This window comes from Ambystoma mexicanum, chromosome 4p (genome assembly GCF_040938575.1).
Source record: "Ambystoma mexicanum isolate Mex_15411 chromosome 4p, UKY_AmexF1_1, whole genome shotgun sequence".
In the NCBI taxonomy this organism is placed as follows: domain Eukaryota; kingdom Metazoa; phylum Chordata; class Amphibia; order Caudata; family Ambystomatidae; genus Ambystoma; species Ambystoma mexicanum.
Window position 1 is genome coordinate 658,229,356 of NC_090927.1, and position 16,109 is coordinate 658,245,464.

General features: G+C 41.3%; 1 protein-coding gene across 7 annotated transcripts in view; it reads left to right on the plus strand.

Moving 5' to 3' along the window:
* ADGRB3 (adhesion G protein-coupled receptor B3) overlaps positions 1-16,109 on the plus strand; it is a 1,879,974-nt gene that overhangs the window by 835,809 nt on the left and 1,028,056 nt on the right. For all 7 annotated transcript variants that reach the window (XM_069606193.1, XM_069606199.1, XM_069606200.1 and 4 more), the window contains one exon: positions 11,555-11,656. In XM_069606193.1, the coding sequence (XP_069462294.1) occupies positions 11,555-11,656 (102 nt within the window). The remainder of the gene's footprint in view (positions 1-11,554; positions 11,657-16,109) is intronic.

Sequence of the window (16,109 nt, forward strand, 5' to 3'; positions counted from 1 at the left end):
AGTAATGACAACACAAAACGTGTATATGCATTTATTAAATTATATGAAGATGATTTATTTTTTACCTTGCTGATGACACAACATTGTTATTGTGGTTCATGTATTTTAGTAGATTGTAAAGTGTTGTTTTTAACATTGAATAACAATCTTTAAGGAAATCAATACAAGCAATGTGTACTGTTGATGACTATAATGAATGTATTTCCTTAAACACTTGGGTGCTGATACGTACCATTGTTTGAGTGCCAAATCCATGTGGGGAGGTACACTTGTGGGTGTTGTTTCTTACAAACTGGTACCCTTGTTTCTGTAGCATATTGTAAAAACATGACAGAAATACTCATGCTCTTGGATAGATGTGGCCACCTGATGCTGTTAAATGCAGGCAACGATCTGTACATTGTTCATATATTTGTATTTTCCCCAGACAGGAATACTAGGTGTGGGTGATAGAGTCAGAGAGATAGTGCACCTGCAGAGTGTATTTCCTGATAGCAACTGAACCAGAAGGCGAAAGGATCACTTGGTGGATGCATCGTCACTCACACATCACCTCAACCTTATGCCGTTCATGGGGCAGGAAGCATTTGAGGCTTGTGATTCAACTCTGGGCTGCTCCAAGGTGTTTGTACGATTCATAAATGTTAGTAGAGGCCATGGAGAAGTGGGAAAATAATAGATAGATGGGAGAACACACAGGGACGTCATTTCACCAAAATGCCAGGGGTAGATCACACGACCCTTGACCCCCTGATGACATCACAGGAAGTGATGTCATTTGACCCCACCCCAAAGCGATATCGTGGGTAGAGATGGAACACGACATTTCACCCGTTGATGAAACAGGAAGTGGCATCACAAAGCATTGTACAGTTATAGTTAGGATATCACTATGTGATGTACATTTCATACAAGAATGGATCGCCATATGTATCATTAAGATCAGTGTGTGTAGGCCCATTTTACCAAATTACTGTGCATGCAAGCAGACGTCCATAACCAAATGATAATGATGTGTTATTATATAGCACTTACGCTTAAGCGCTTTATATAGAAAAAATATACACCCAATATCACCCAACCTGTGTTGGTACTCATTTATCGACCTCAGACTTGTGGCACTCCTGTTCTTATTTTTCTTCTTTTTTTAAGGGGCCTGAACAAGAAAGCCAGCCACCCCAGAAGTAAAGAGCCACAGCCCAGGAGCTTGCATTACCAAAAAAAAAAAAATATATATACATATATATTTTTTTTAGGGGTCGCAAGGGAGACCACAAAGGTCGCACGGGAGACCTCAGAGGTCGCAGTTGTGACCTCTCTGTGACCTCTGGCGACCCCCAAATGACATCCCTGAGAACAGAGGTCTAGGCATCTTCCCACAGAATAGGGCTGCCTACATTTCCTTGCAAGAGAGCTGTCTCGCTTTTAGTTTTGCATTTTCTGAGGACAAACAGAGTATACATAGGAGTTCAGTACATGGTGGTGCACATTTCCGAGCCCAACATTAAAGATGATCATCTTGAATGTTCATTGGGAATCAGAGATTCTCATGCAAGCATGTCTGAAATATATATTGATGGTGAAGAGATGATAGGAAACCAGGCAATAGTTTTTCAATCATGACATTAAATTAAGTATAAAATATGTGTGCTTGTTTTTCTTCAATCTCAGGAGTTAGCCAATGTAATGGAAAACAGAGTTCTATATACTGTGATAGGTGATAGATGACAAGGCACATTGTCTAAGCAGAGCACAAATTATGATCACTTTTAGTGCTCAAGCATTATTGAGCAGCCTGGAAGTCAGTCCGGTGAATGGCGTGGTTTAAAGTACTCACTGCGCTGAACACAGTTAAAGCTACGGGCCTGATTTACAAAGCTTTTTCAAATGGGATAGTGTCATTGTAAAACACTTCTGTGAATCAGGCCCATTGCATCAATAGTCATGAATTGCAGTAATAGCCACAGTGATATATGTTATTACACGCATTAGCTGATTACAAAATGATGTTGTTCTATGCGATCGTACATATCGATATGGTGAGATTTCAATTTTTCAAATTATAAAAGGTGAAATCTATGTTATGAATAGGAATTATGAAAGATGGTTGATAGTATTTGTAACTATTATGAATTTTCAGGAGCATGTATATGTATGACCTATCACTAGTTTACATGACCCGATAAACAGCTGTTTGGAAAATCAACTGTACAATAGCTATTGTTGTGAAACTGATCTATTTGACCAATTATTTATGAACAATTATTTGAGTATGGACGACTGTTAAAACGGTTGCGTGTGTTTTCCCCTCTAACAGTTTGACTAGGGTCTTTAAAGTTCTGTACTAGCATCATTGAAAAGTATCATGGAGTTGAGGGAGCTGTGGTAGGGGGTGTGCCTGGGTGGGTTGGTGGGTGAACAGGAGAATGTCATGGGGGCAGGGTGGGTGAGGGATGTCAAACATCAGGTGCCGTCGAGAAGGAAGTGGAGCTGTGGCAGGAGATGTAGGTAATGGAATTTGTTTTTCAATAGATAATAGTCCTGGCACTCTTGTCTATTATGCTGCAGCATCAATAGCACTCCACCTCCTATTGATGCCCGGGGACACTCCATCGGTCCCTTTCCCTGTTGTTTTGGTAGTTCCTGCCAATACACATCCATCAGCCTTTACACCTAATATGCTATGCATGGATGTCACAACACCCTTTTTCATAAAAAATGTTTTTAAAAATCTATCTTAATATGCTTTTGCCGCTTTCATAAGATTATATGATCGCTTAATGTGTGCATTTATCGCTAAGTAATGTGGTGCCTTTTTGTACATTAACAGTTCTGTACCAATGAGCTTTCACCATGCTATGCCATTTGACATGCTTGTTCCTCTACATGGACTTCTTCCTACGTGACACCGTCCCTGCAACTAATGGTTGCCTTCTGACAGGTTCATCACCTCCCCTGCTCCGCAAGTCGGGACATTATACGTTCTTTTAGCCCGACGTGCCCTTTCCGAAGGAGACGCGCTTCGAGATACTACTCTCTCACACATGCGAACCATCCTCTCTCCTTGACGGGCATGTGCTTCCTGTTTTTGACACGAGTTCCTCTTATAGCGTATGCACGCTTAATCCCTTAGTGACACAGCTCCCTCGCCCACGACCGGAGTAGCTGTTCTCTTCGGTCCTCCTGTCGCGTGCATTGAATAGGTAAGTCCGGTCCTCCTACTGTCGGATTAATTCACTTAGCAATGCGTCTGCACCCCAAGCTCGCGGGCCACCCTGCTGCACATCTCCATTCAGTGAGTTTTTGTAGATCACTTGCATTTTTGACACTACAGCCTAATATTGGTATGCATAGTTCTATTCACTTGGCCGATAGGACTTGCCCACCCACTGCCTTCTGACCCCCTGTAGGTACACCCTTTTGCTTAAATACCACCCGGCACCGCCATTACCCTACCCTGGCACCAGCACATATTTATACTTGTGTTTTACCTCCACGGCCTCTAGCCGCCGTTTTTAATATCCGAAATATTTCAATTTATGCAGCCCCCGGCCTCTGATGTTCACAGACAGCCTCTCCAGCTAATTCAGTGACTGGACAAACTACTTCGACGACCAAGGCGCCAAATCACTTGCTCATGGTAGGTCGCCCTTTTTGCAGTTTTTACGTTCTATTCCTGGACACCATTCTTAGAACTAACACAGTCCCTTATCACCCATAGGTGGACACCCACGTCTCTACATCGCCCCGACTTTAACCACCTGTCCTGATGACCGTTCGGTAACATCTCAGCAGCGCTGTCCCATCTCATACAGCCAGTACCTCCAGGAATTAAATACCGAACCAGAAACACAAAATTCGTGTGTCGACGATGCTAGACAATGATAAATGTATTGCCATTCCTAACAATACATGTGAAAGACAATGTTAAACTATGTGGAACATATTGTAATTTAAAACAATACAAAAACTTAACACCTTTGGTCACTATATTTACTAACCCACAAATATTGAGAATTATTTTGTGTTCAGCAATACATCTTTTTCAGCACCAAGGCGCAGTGTGCTAAAATGTTCTCTGTTCTTTGTTAATGTTAAATAAACAAAACCCTTCTCTGTGTTATTCTCCGTACCCTTGGGTTTTGTTATTTGTCCTTTTTTGAGCTAGTATTTACCTAGCTCCACTGCAAATTCTGGTGACCCTATTTCATGCCTTTGGTTAGGGTAGCTTTTGACTCACTCGCTCTCTCTAATACAAAAACTGCATACATTCTACAGTGTTTGTTGCAGATGTTTGTCTTGAAATAGTCTCCTGCTTTATTATAAAATGAAACATAAGATGCATATCCACAGCCCAACAGAGAAGGATCGAGTAACATTCAGACCTTGTTCAGTGGTTGGAATGCCTACCACTCAAGGGGGAATCTATTCAGGTTCTGCCCCATGCTTGAAACATATTGGTTGAGTGATGTGCTTATTTCACTGACTAAGTGATTTACTATGTAGCTTGGGTAATTCCTAAACTCCAGGATCACACTCCTTTTCAGCCTTCCACAACACCTCTCTGAAATAACCTTTCTGTTTCTCTGTCTTTCTTGCTCCCACCATCTCACCCTGACCTGGACTGATTCAGCCCTATAGAACCTTCCTGTAGTTACTGACTTTGACACCAAGTTCTCCTTGTGTTACCACCTCTCCAGTTGTCACCAACTTATCCTGTTGTTGCCACCTCCAGATTTCTCCCTCTTCCTACTGTTGTAACTGTTACAGGTTTGTCCTGCTCTCCACGATACCAGTGCTCATCTAGCTCCCTCACACCGTCTCAGGCATTCCAGGCACTCAGCACGCGGACACAAATAATACACAAGGCCAGAAGTTGGGTGAAAAGTGCTGTAATGTTAACACACATCAGTGCTTAGGAGGGCTGCATTCGTCTCTGCTCCTCCCAGGTCTGGATCATACTTATGTACAGTGCAGAAGCTACATATTATTCTCCTCCCAATAACTACATATGAAAACATTTCCCAAACAGGGAGAGAGAAAGCACATTTCGTAACAGCAAAATGTCTTTGCATTGCAGCCTGAAGGAGCTTGAGCCAGCAGCATCAGAACAGTGTACTTCTCAAGGAGGGAAGGCTGTTCATGCCCATTTACGAGGCCTACGGCATTCCATTGTTCAGCTGCTGTGCACCGAGACATCACTTGGCACAGATGTTCAGATGTCAGGCCAGTTAGTCTTTAAGCCAGTCCATTCGTATTCGATGCATCTCAAAGAAACCAAGAGAGAGTGCGTAATCAGAAATGTAACAAGTAACAGTAACCATCTCCTCCAATTGTATCTGACTGCTGTGTTTTGATATTCCAATTTTGTATGGCTTCCTCCTATTGTCACCATCTTCTCCCAACTTCTGCCACCTGCCCATACTCTTGTCACTTTCTCCAATTTCCTACAGTCTCCTCCTGCTGTTGACACATCCTCCAATATTCTACCACCTCATCGAGCTGTTACAACCTTTTCCAACCTTCAAACACCTCTTCCTGAATTCTTCTCCCTACTCAACAATCCTCGACTCAACAATCCTTGTAATGCTCTCCAACTCCTGCAACCTCCTGCTGGAATCTTGTTATAATTTTCTTCACCTGCTTCATCTGGGTGGGTCTTTCATTGAGAGTCTGCACCTGTGAGCCACAATGGGGTAATAGTTGGGATTGGTTGGTTACCTTCTGAGGGAGCACCTGAATTTGATGTTGGTTACACAGTTGTTGCCAAACCTATTCCTGGTGCAGCCACTGTCTTGGATTCTAGTAATATCCCTCATAATTATTATAATTGTTCTTTTATAATGCGATTAATTCCAGAGATTGGTTTCTAATCACAGGATCAGGATTTGAACCTGTATTGCGCTGCGTTGTCTTGCTTCCAAGACAGACGTGTTGCCCCTGAGCTATACCCTCTCCTAGTTTCCTATAATTTGCCTATAATGGGCTGTTTGCTGTGGGGCTTTTCAAGTGTGAGTTAGGTTGCGCACAGAAGTTGGATAAGGATTATTCCGTAAAGTTTATTTTTTCTTGTGGATTACTGTGGCGCAAGGTATTTTGGTTATGTGGTTTTGGAGTTTGTTTCCAAGTAATGTAAGAGTTGGAACACTGTCTTCCCTGCCCATAACTGGCTGGTTTGTATGTCACATACTGAAATTACTGTCGCCACAGAATCATAGTGTTTTTACAATTTTGTGTCACAAGACGTATTGTCCAGCTGAGTGGACTAATCCAGAAACTGTGAGCATGTACCTACTACCTTCCGTAACCTGCCTTAACCCATTGGAAATGGTTCTTCTTAGAGGGAAAGGTGCTCATTTGATGTTGAGAATTATTTTGCCTTTTTCCGGCTCTTTCTCATGGAGCATTGTCCCATTTTCCTTATGCTACAACCTTTTGGGACTGATGTGTTGTGGAGGGTCAAGACCCACAGCACTTGCTAGTGCTGGGTTTGGGAGATTGTCCTCTGTCAGGTGCTGTCTACCCCGGAAAGGTGACCAGGTAATATTCGCCATACCTCTACTGAGCACACAAATCCACTGGCTCGGGTTGACTCTCTGGCCTCCCTCATGCCATTCGCAACACTAAGGCAGGGACCATGTCACACCACTTGTTTTGCGTTGTTATGCATTCTCATATTGACGTGACACTTTGGGCGTTTATTCATAAAGAGATACCAGGGCCGAATGCAAGAAGCAAAGTCTGCATTGCATTCTGCAGCCACAGATCCCACACCTCAAGTTCCCTGATTCACATTGTGGACTGTGATGCATAAGGATACATTGGGTGCAAGAGAATGAGACCTGCAGCCAGCATCTTAACGTATATACAAGTTTCTGGTGTGTTCCCATCTTTGCACACTAACGTCCAATAGGGTGAACGTCAGGATCAGCCAATGAATGTGCCATTTTAATTAATTTTCCCATCACTAGCCACTCCCATGCACGTCCCACAAGTTGTAGGCACAACGATTTGTGTGGTTTGATTCAATGTTGTGAATATCTATTTTTCACGCCAGTTGCCTTGTGCACGTGATCATAAATAGTTGTGCAAACGGATCCTTAGCTTTCTGGAAATAAATCCAGTAGCCATACACCAGGGAAAGCGATTAATAACATAAATCGGTGCAAAAGATATTCAATTTATGAAATTGAGTACATTTTCTATATGTAAGCCATGATCTAGGAACACAATTTCTAAAACAAATGTTTACCAATGATGGGTAAAGTGCAACATGAACATCCTAATTTCTTCTATTCAGTCTGGATCTATTCAGAAATGGAATTGAGCTGACATCCTTCAAAGTTTTTCTTAACTCTTTTATGCACAAGAACTAAAGTCAATTTTTAACTCTGCAGGAGGTGCTGGTGGATACAAGAAATATCAGCAGCAATGCACAATAAAGAACATACGGCATGATTCACAAAATATATCTATTGGATGTTAATGCATTTGCATGTACACGCCTGTGCAAAATCTACATGTGCCCCAATTTGTTTTGAATTCGCAAAACTGTGCAAAGGCCATTTGTGATGAGGGGTAATATTTAGTTAAATGGCCGCTTGACACTGACCATGTTTAGCTTGCAACTGACCACACGACACACTAACTTTGCATATGCACAATGGGCATTTTTTAAGAGTGGTAATTGCTGGCTAGTTCAAATGTTTAGGAAAGTGAACCACTTTCAGGGGGGAAACGTTTGTAAAAGATTAACTTGTTCCTGCAGATTTCCATGCATACGGAATCTAACTTTAAAGGCATTGGAACAGAGTCAAAGTGATACAGGAGCCAGTTCCCCCCTGTGAAACATCACCTCCTTTTCACTAATCTTTCTTGTCCCACCTGCTTCTGATTGCTCATGTCCTTTTTTCCTACTCACTTTTGTTAGCCAGTATTCAATGGACCCGCCATCACAGAGGCTTTGACTAGTGAAGATGTTGTCTATAATGCGCACAAAGAAGTCTCCCTGATTGGCAATACCATCTAAAGCACAAATACTCATGTGTTTGGTTAATTCCTGGACTCTGTCGGGGTCATTACACAGAAAGAGGTAACCATGCTGCTATTTGCGGCATGGCTACCGCCATTCCATGTACTGGGTCCGGGTTCCCTGAATGGGGAGATACCGGGCCATTCCGACCTTGGAGGGCCCGGTATTTCCTCATTCAGGGAAGCCAAACCCTGTACATCCCCATTCCCATTTGAGCCCCCATAGGGCTCAATGGAAATGGGGATGATCCTAACAACGGGCCCGTTAATGACGGGCCCGTTAGCATCCTGGTCTACTCGCGGGACCCGGTAAGGATGCCTAGAAAAACCAGGCGTCCTTACCGGGTCCTGTGAGCAGACCTCGGAATGAGGCGGTAGGGGTTTAACAGGGCAGGCAGCTCTACCGGCCCCGTTAAACCCCTACCGCCTCACTCGTAATGACCCCCTGTGTCATTGATAGATTAAATGCTGCCTATGAAGTTAAGCAAATTGGGAAAATAGGGGGTGTGCTTAGCCCCTACCAATGGCTGTAACAAATGGGGAATTTTCATCAAGTACAGTGTCTGTCCACTCGCGCCCAGAGAAATCACCGAGAATGCCATTTGCAGCCAGCGATGATGCAGTTGAAACTGCTCTCACAATATCCAGAGACGAAGAACAACAGTAATCAGATCAGATATGGGACTATAAAGACAGAAAACCAGAAACAAGCAGGACAGCTTCTCTCCAATTGTGTCTTACGCACCTCAAGCTCCACGTCCACCCTATTCCATGTTGCTCAACCTCAATAACAGCTATTCCTGTGATGACCCCATCCCTATCACAGTCTCTGACCAAGCAGAGTCTCATACTGGACTCTGTCCCAGACCTCCACATAGCCTAATACGCAACTACAAGAATTGTGGAGTGTTCATCTACTTCCTCTCATGAGAATAGTATTTCTGGGCAGGAGCAGCACCTTGACATCTCACAGCACGCCAATTTATCACAACCTAGTGGCTCAGTGGTTGAACAAAATGTTTTTTTTTATGATGCTCAAGAGAGAACCTACAATGACCAGAGATTTTTCTACAAGAGTCCACACTATTCGGAGTATACAAATCACTCAGACCACAAAAATAACAACATCACGCCCCTAATGCACTTATCTTGCTTACCTGTTGATTTAAACACCTATAACACGAGGCAAAAATACTCCCACATTACCAACATCAAGAAATAAGATAAACAGTAGGTCATTCAATGTCATGGGTCCAATTGTCCATCTAAATCAGACTCCAGGCAGGGGAAAAAACATTATATTCAGAAGGCAAGTGCCAGCAGTAAGACACATACAAATCCCCACCAAATTGATGGCGAGACGAAATATCATGCTACTTTATGAGACAGAAATCAAAGGTCCTCGACCATTGGAGGCTCTTTGAAATCAAATATTAGCATGGGTGAGAAAAAGGGAGTGGATCAGGAGTCATCTCTCTTTTAGACCTGAAGATTGTGACCAGGAAGCACAAAGACCAATGGAACCTGACCAATGGAACCTGTCAACTGATTGCATCATTATTGTGTCTGGAAAGAGCAACTTACCAAAATGCCTCCTGTGTGGCACAGACTTGGGAAAGAAGCAATTCAATCTTAGCATGTTAACCTCCCTAGCCATCACATTGGGTTAGCAGACAACACTGCAGGTGCAAGCCCATTGCCCATTGTACATTGCACATTGCCCATTGAACCTCCAGTTGCCATAGGGCATTTGTGAACATTCAGAATGCTTTCGCTTTCACAGCTCCTCTGCCCCCATATCTTTCCCTATGCAATGATCCCTAATTCAACTTCTGAAAATACAGAGCGTATATTTATTGTTATTAATTTGCTAATGCACCAAAGTAGTTGGAGGAAGTGTGTTTAATAAAAACCTGAACTTGACATTATGGGAGCTAAATAATTAAATAGTGGGAAGGTATGGAGAAATGATTTAGCAGATTTTAGTGTCCAGATTGGATTGTTCTATTGGTACAGTGTCCTGTGCATATTGCTTTAATCTCTGAATATCACTGATCTGTAAAAATGATGTGTTTTGTGCTGCCCAGCCAAGCGTCCTATTTATTGTTCATCCCAGAATACTTGTAACTACCGAAAGAGATCACAAACGAAATCAAGGCAGGCAATCACTGATGCAGAATCCGGAACTAAGTAATGCGGTCCGGAAGTTCAGTGCATTGGAAACACTGAGGATGTCATGTTCCCCAAAAGCGTGAATTGCTTGGAATGCCGGGTAGGCTTGCACTAATGTGCAGACAGGCCCCCCATCCATGCGATTTCAGACATTTGCCCTCGATGTGAAATAGCCGTTTACTAAACATTGTCAAGTGAGTGAATGCCTCCTGGTGTGTACGGATGGCAGGCTGTGTTTACTAAGTACGACTCTGTAATCTGCTTGATTTCTGCTGGTATCAAAAGTAGACAGATTCCATAGGAAGCCACAGCATTTGGGCCAGTATGAAAATGTCAGGCTCGTGTGAATGCGTGTGCATTTATTTGGCAGAGTGGGTGTGAGTGTTTGAAACAGGAATTCTATTCCATACGGTCTCTCTGCCATCCAAATGAATGAACATACGGCGCATTCTTGCGCATAATCTTTACATCCGCATTGTATGGATGGCTTTTACTCTGCTCTGCATTGTGCATTGCTTCCAATCAAGAGATGCTTCAACACAAGCACCTCCTTGGAAATTCCCCGTTCCCACCCGGCCGTTCTTTCCAAAGGCGTTTTTCAATCGGAAAATCCCATTGAAAAACGCGGTGCAAATCATGCCCTTTGTGTTTGTGTTATCATTTTCCTGGATCCCCTTATCCTGTGGCGCCCTATTGCTTCCCATATAGAAATGGACTACTTAAAACCCAGCATACATACGCGACGCTTAGATATTTATGGAAACCGATTTGTACAAGAAATCCATCTGTTGGGGTGTGTTTCTTCTCAGGAATATAGGCTATGTGTGCTGGTACGTGCATGGAAGCCTAGCATTTCATTTTGCTTCAGGTTTCAGGAGATACAAATTGGAAATTCATAATGTATGAGCCGCCCTGTAATGTTTCCTTCATTTCACCGTCCATTGCAAGTGTGACAATATGGGCCCGTAACCACGGCAATGTGCAAATAAAGAGAAAGCAATGCGGGGCTCGGCAAGAGAAGCCATCTCTTTATATCCACTCAGCCTTTCATTACGACCTTTATTGCACTTGATAAAGACAGAATCACCATTCTCAATTTAAGGAAGAGAAATAAACCCTCAAAATGGTGAAGTGGGGCCTCGTGGCTTCCATTACACAATGTCTTCCCACAGCCATAAAGCTCTCTGCATTTATGACAGTAACATTTAACATTACGCGCCTCTGTACCATTCCAACAATACTACATTTGCTACCTGCAAAGGAATGTTAAATTGCAATCATTTGCATAGTTCAATTTTCACGGAACTACCTTAAAACGTGGTCACATCGAGGTACTTCTTTCTCATTTCAGCCCTCTATGAAATCTGTCCAGAAGAGTACATGATGTCAATGGGATGGAAAAGAACACCAGCTGGAGACATGGCATTTAACAGGTGTCCCCTTAATGCTACAGGTAATTATCGCACACCTGCATATCGTATGTATATTTGTCATTGTTTGCATGGTATTTCTAAACATGCAATAACATATTGTCAATTAAAGCTGACTAAACATTTCTGACAGCTTTATTGTCATCTAAAAAGACATGTAGAACCTTTTGTGGCACTGCTTATAGTGGAATCACTGCAAGAGACACCAATGTGATTAACAGCATTTCATGTAACCAACCAGTCATCCACTGGTGGGAGGCCTAGAATGTCCATAACCTAAGAAATTGTATCTTGGTGACCATGCCGAGTCCATGGAACCATAGTCTGCTACAATGGCTTGCGGTCACTAAGGACTTATCGTTGCTGTGAACCCAACTCTTCTACTCTTCTTCGACACTATTTATTTTAGTGGCCACTCCCATGAAGGTGCATCCCAATACACACATATAGTAAGTTACATGCCAATGCAAACCAGTTATCAGAACATCAAATATAAAACATGTATATCAGAAACAAAACGTGCACCAGTAGCTACAATCAAATGAATACATACAATACAGTGGAAGTGATCCAAAATACAGATGCACTGTATCTTACACTTCCGAGTAATTTAAAATGAGCATTTCCATTGTAAAAGCAATGATCCTTGACTATAGTGCATTGATTAGCTGCACATATGGAGTCTTTCTCTATATTTGTAACACATTAATTTAATACCAATGATCTTTTCTGCATGAATCCCTAATTATGTATGAGCAAACTTGTTAACTGTGCCCTTTCTCCCTATCCTTCTTTCCGTTTTGTATATTGTCTGTCTTCTGTTCGGACCCCAGTTTGACCAACAAATATATTGCTTATCTACTCCTATGTGAAACCCGTTCACGTTTTTTCATGCTTTATTTTGGTCATCCAATCCACCTGCTCTTATCCAAAAAATGGATGACATGATTTAGAACTCGTTGAAAAACATCTGGCATCCTTTCTTGGAGCATCATCAGCTTTAATGCATAACAACAGCATTTTCCTCCTTTTGTGGGGTGTGAGTCTGCTTCTAAGTGTTTAAGGGCCTGATTTACAAAATAGTTTTCAATCTGACTTTTCTATGTAAATACATGTTTGTAAATCAGTCCCCATGTGTTCTTGTTGTGCTACCCTCCAATTTTACTAATTACTGTCCCAGGTTTCCTTATGCTTGATTTTTAATTAGTTATTGCAAACATGTATAAGTCAATATTCTCTTTTGAAATGTTCAACTATAATACCTACAGAATTCATTCACATTGTTTAGATAGTCATTTCTTTCACTGCTGTATCTTGATTTATACTGCTGTCTTAATTGAACATTCTACAAGTGAGAAAACATACAAAAGAAAGACTTATCAACGATCTTTGATCAAACAATGAAACTGTTATTGGGAAAGACACAAATGTATAATTGCAAAGTATAATTTTTGTATATGCAGAAATACATATATCAATATATATATTCAGTGGAAAAACCTCAGACGTTATAGTGAAAATGTAACGCAAAAACCTTTTAAATTCAGAAGACAATTCAGACAAAGCCACCTTAACTACTTGAGCCCTTTTGGGCATTTTATCACCACAATGATGGTATCAGAGAGTACTTCCCTGGTGACATGACTAATTACATCAGAAATGATGACAGTGGACGTCACACTAGGGATAGTATTACTGGCATGCCCTGTCAACATCCCTTTTTCGAGTTTCGAAAACAACACATTTAATGCTCAGCAGCTTCCACTAGATGTCAGCCTATGCATAGCATGTGATCTAAGCAGATACAAGCATCAGAAATACAATTAATGTGAGCAATGTATACCATTTGACTTGATTGATAAACACACTGATTACAGTAATGACATGTTCACCTTTTAAGACTATTTTCTTTTACATAAAAAATATGCTCATTTTCAAAGTGCATTATATTCTGCTGTACATACTTTAAATTTAGTGTATGGTCCACAATTTGATGTACACACAAAAATGAGTGCAACAAAAAGCAGTATATTATGTAAAGATTAATTTCCTTTGGCATTTCATCCGTTAGAGTGGAATAAATAAGTCATAATTAATTTAGAAAAGAAATAGAGTAATATAAATCAAATTACATGTCTAAAACCAAAATCTTCAAAGGTTAAGCTTAATTTCTTTTGTATGTATGTAACAATGTAGTATTAATAATGTTTTTGGAATACCCATACTTAGAATTCTTATATAACATATCACAATGCATAAGTGCACATACTTTGTTTTACATGTGGCATTTTAATAGCAATCTGGATTTAACATGTGTCTATTTCTATCTATTCCTATGTCATTGTTTACTACTGTATAAACATATTGCATTATTTTACAAATATCTAAGTACATTTGCCACAATCAGGTACATTTTATGCAATGGACAGTTTATTTGCTTTAAATTTATGATAATTCTGGCAATTATTTCACAGTAATTATTTCCAGTAACAGAAATTCCTGCAGTAGAGTAGCGGTTTGCTGATTTCTGTGATAACGAGAAAAATTGCTCAGAATTAAAAAGTATTCCATGTCCTCACAGAGACTCAACATGTGTCTCACTTCTTTTTTTCCTGGTCCCCTCACTCCACTGAATAGCTTTTTCCTTCCTAATCCTCTTCTATTACCCCCATCACCAATAATGTTTTGCGACACACATTGTTTTCTGAGCGCATCTTGCAGCGTTGCCTCTGCAATCTCGTGAGATTCCTGTGGTCTTCCCCTGATAAACCAAAAATGTTCTACCTGTAACTGGCTCACTAACCCACGCCCGAATCCCCACCATCACATGGTGATATGATATGATATGGCATTGGTGTCCTCGTTCCCACTCCCAACCTCTATACTGATGTGATTGCTATTGATATTTATATAGCACCTATAGCCAGGCAATCTAAGCGCCTACATAAACAGAAGAGTTTTGAGTCTTTTTCTGAAGTTGATTAACTTATTGTACTCTGTAAGGTCGTGGAGGAGTTCATTCCAAAGTTTGATGGCATCCTTTTTCCTCCCGCAAATAGTGTTTTGAGTACTTTCATTTGCGGCTTCTCTCGGTAATATTGCAGGGATCACTTGCATTGAGCAAAAAAAAGGAGCAAAAATATTGGAGAATTTCATTTCGGTAAAGCCTCTCAGCCTCTGCTGCAACACACCCAGGTTGATATATATATAAAGTGTTTAAAGGGCAGGGGGGCACCCCCATGTCTCTGCTGAATATTTTAAAAACTACTTGATGGAGTCAAGGAAATTAAGTGAATGTTTTGTGCTTAAATTGTTTCTTATTGTGTCAAAATCTGCCAAGCGGTTCTTGCACTACGACTGTTAAAATTTGCACTTATTGTCTTTGGAAAAAATGTATGCGAGTAGGCTGAAACCAGAATTTTTATGTTTTCCTAATAACTTTTTTCTTTTTTAAAAAAAAATTGTTCCAAAATCTCCAGTTTTGGGGGGGCCCTTGGCAAACCTTTGGTTTTGAAAATGTCATCCAAATCTATCAGTAAGTTATTAGCCTTTCTCAAACTCTCTGCGGCAAAGCACCAATACTGATATAAATGTTTTAAGGCATAATGGCGCACCCTGTTCTCTGTCGAATATGTTAAAAGCTACAGGATGGATTTACCCCAAAATAGTCAGCAATTGATTTGTGCCCAAATTATTTCTTATTTGGTACAAATCTGCCCAGCAGGTTTCACGCTACGGCTGTTCAAAAACTGCACTTTTTCTCTATGGGAAAATGAATGGGCTAAAAACTGTGAAACTGTGGTGTTTTGTTTTCTTAATAACTTTTTTAATTTTATAACGTTTTGTTCCCAAAACCTGCATCCGGGGGTGGGTGGGCTTGACAAACTTCTTGTTTTCACAAAATGGCAGATTTTTCATTTCTGCCTCTCAGCCTCTCTGCTGAAAAGCACCATGGGAGATATAGCTGTAGGACCCCCTTATTCATCAAATGTTTTTTTAAAACTATTGGACAAAGTAAACCTAGACCCCTTCTGGAAATCGAGTCAACACTTTCTGCCTCATCACGAGTTTGGCAGTAACCCTTAAATGCAGCAGTACCGCTATTACCACCGCATTTAAGGGTCTGCCAAATCACGGGTTTGCTTGGATTTACTCCCAGCTCTGAGCTGGGGGCAAATCCGCCATGATTTTGTGGATTTTTGGTGCTATTACCACCACACTAATACCGCCAGCGATAGTAGTAGCAAAAATTCCCCTTTGGGCCCATCCTACCATTCCGCCAAACCGATGATCTGGCGCTAATAGTGCCAGAGGGTTTGGCAGAAGCGCTAATAGCCCTGGCAGTAATACCGACGGGGATAGCGCCCAACTCGTGATGAGGCCCTTTGTGTCCAAGTTGTTTCATACCTGGTCCAATTCTGTCCAGCGGTTTTGGTTGTGCACTTGAGCAAACATGTTACTTTTTCTCTATGGAAA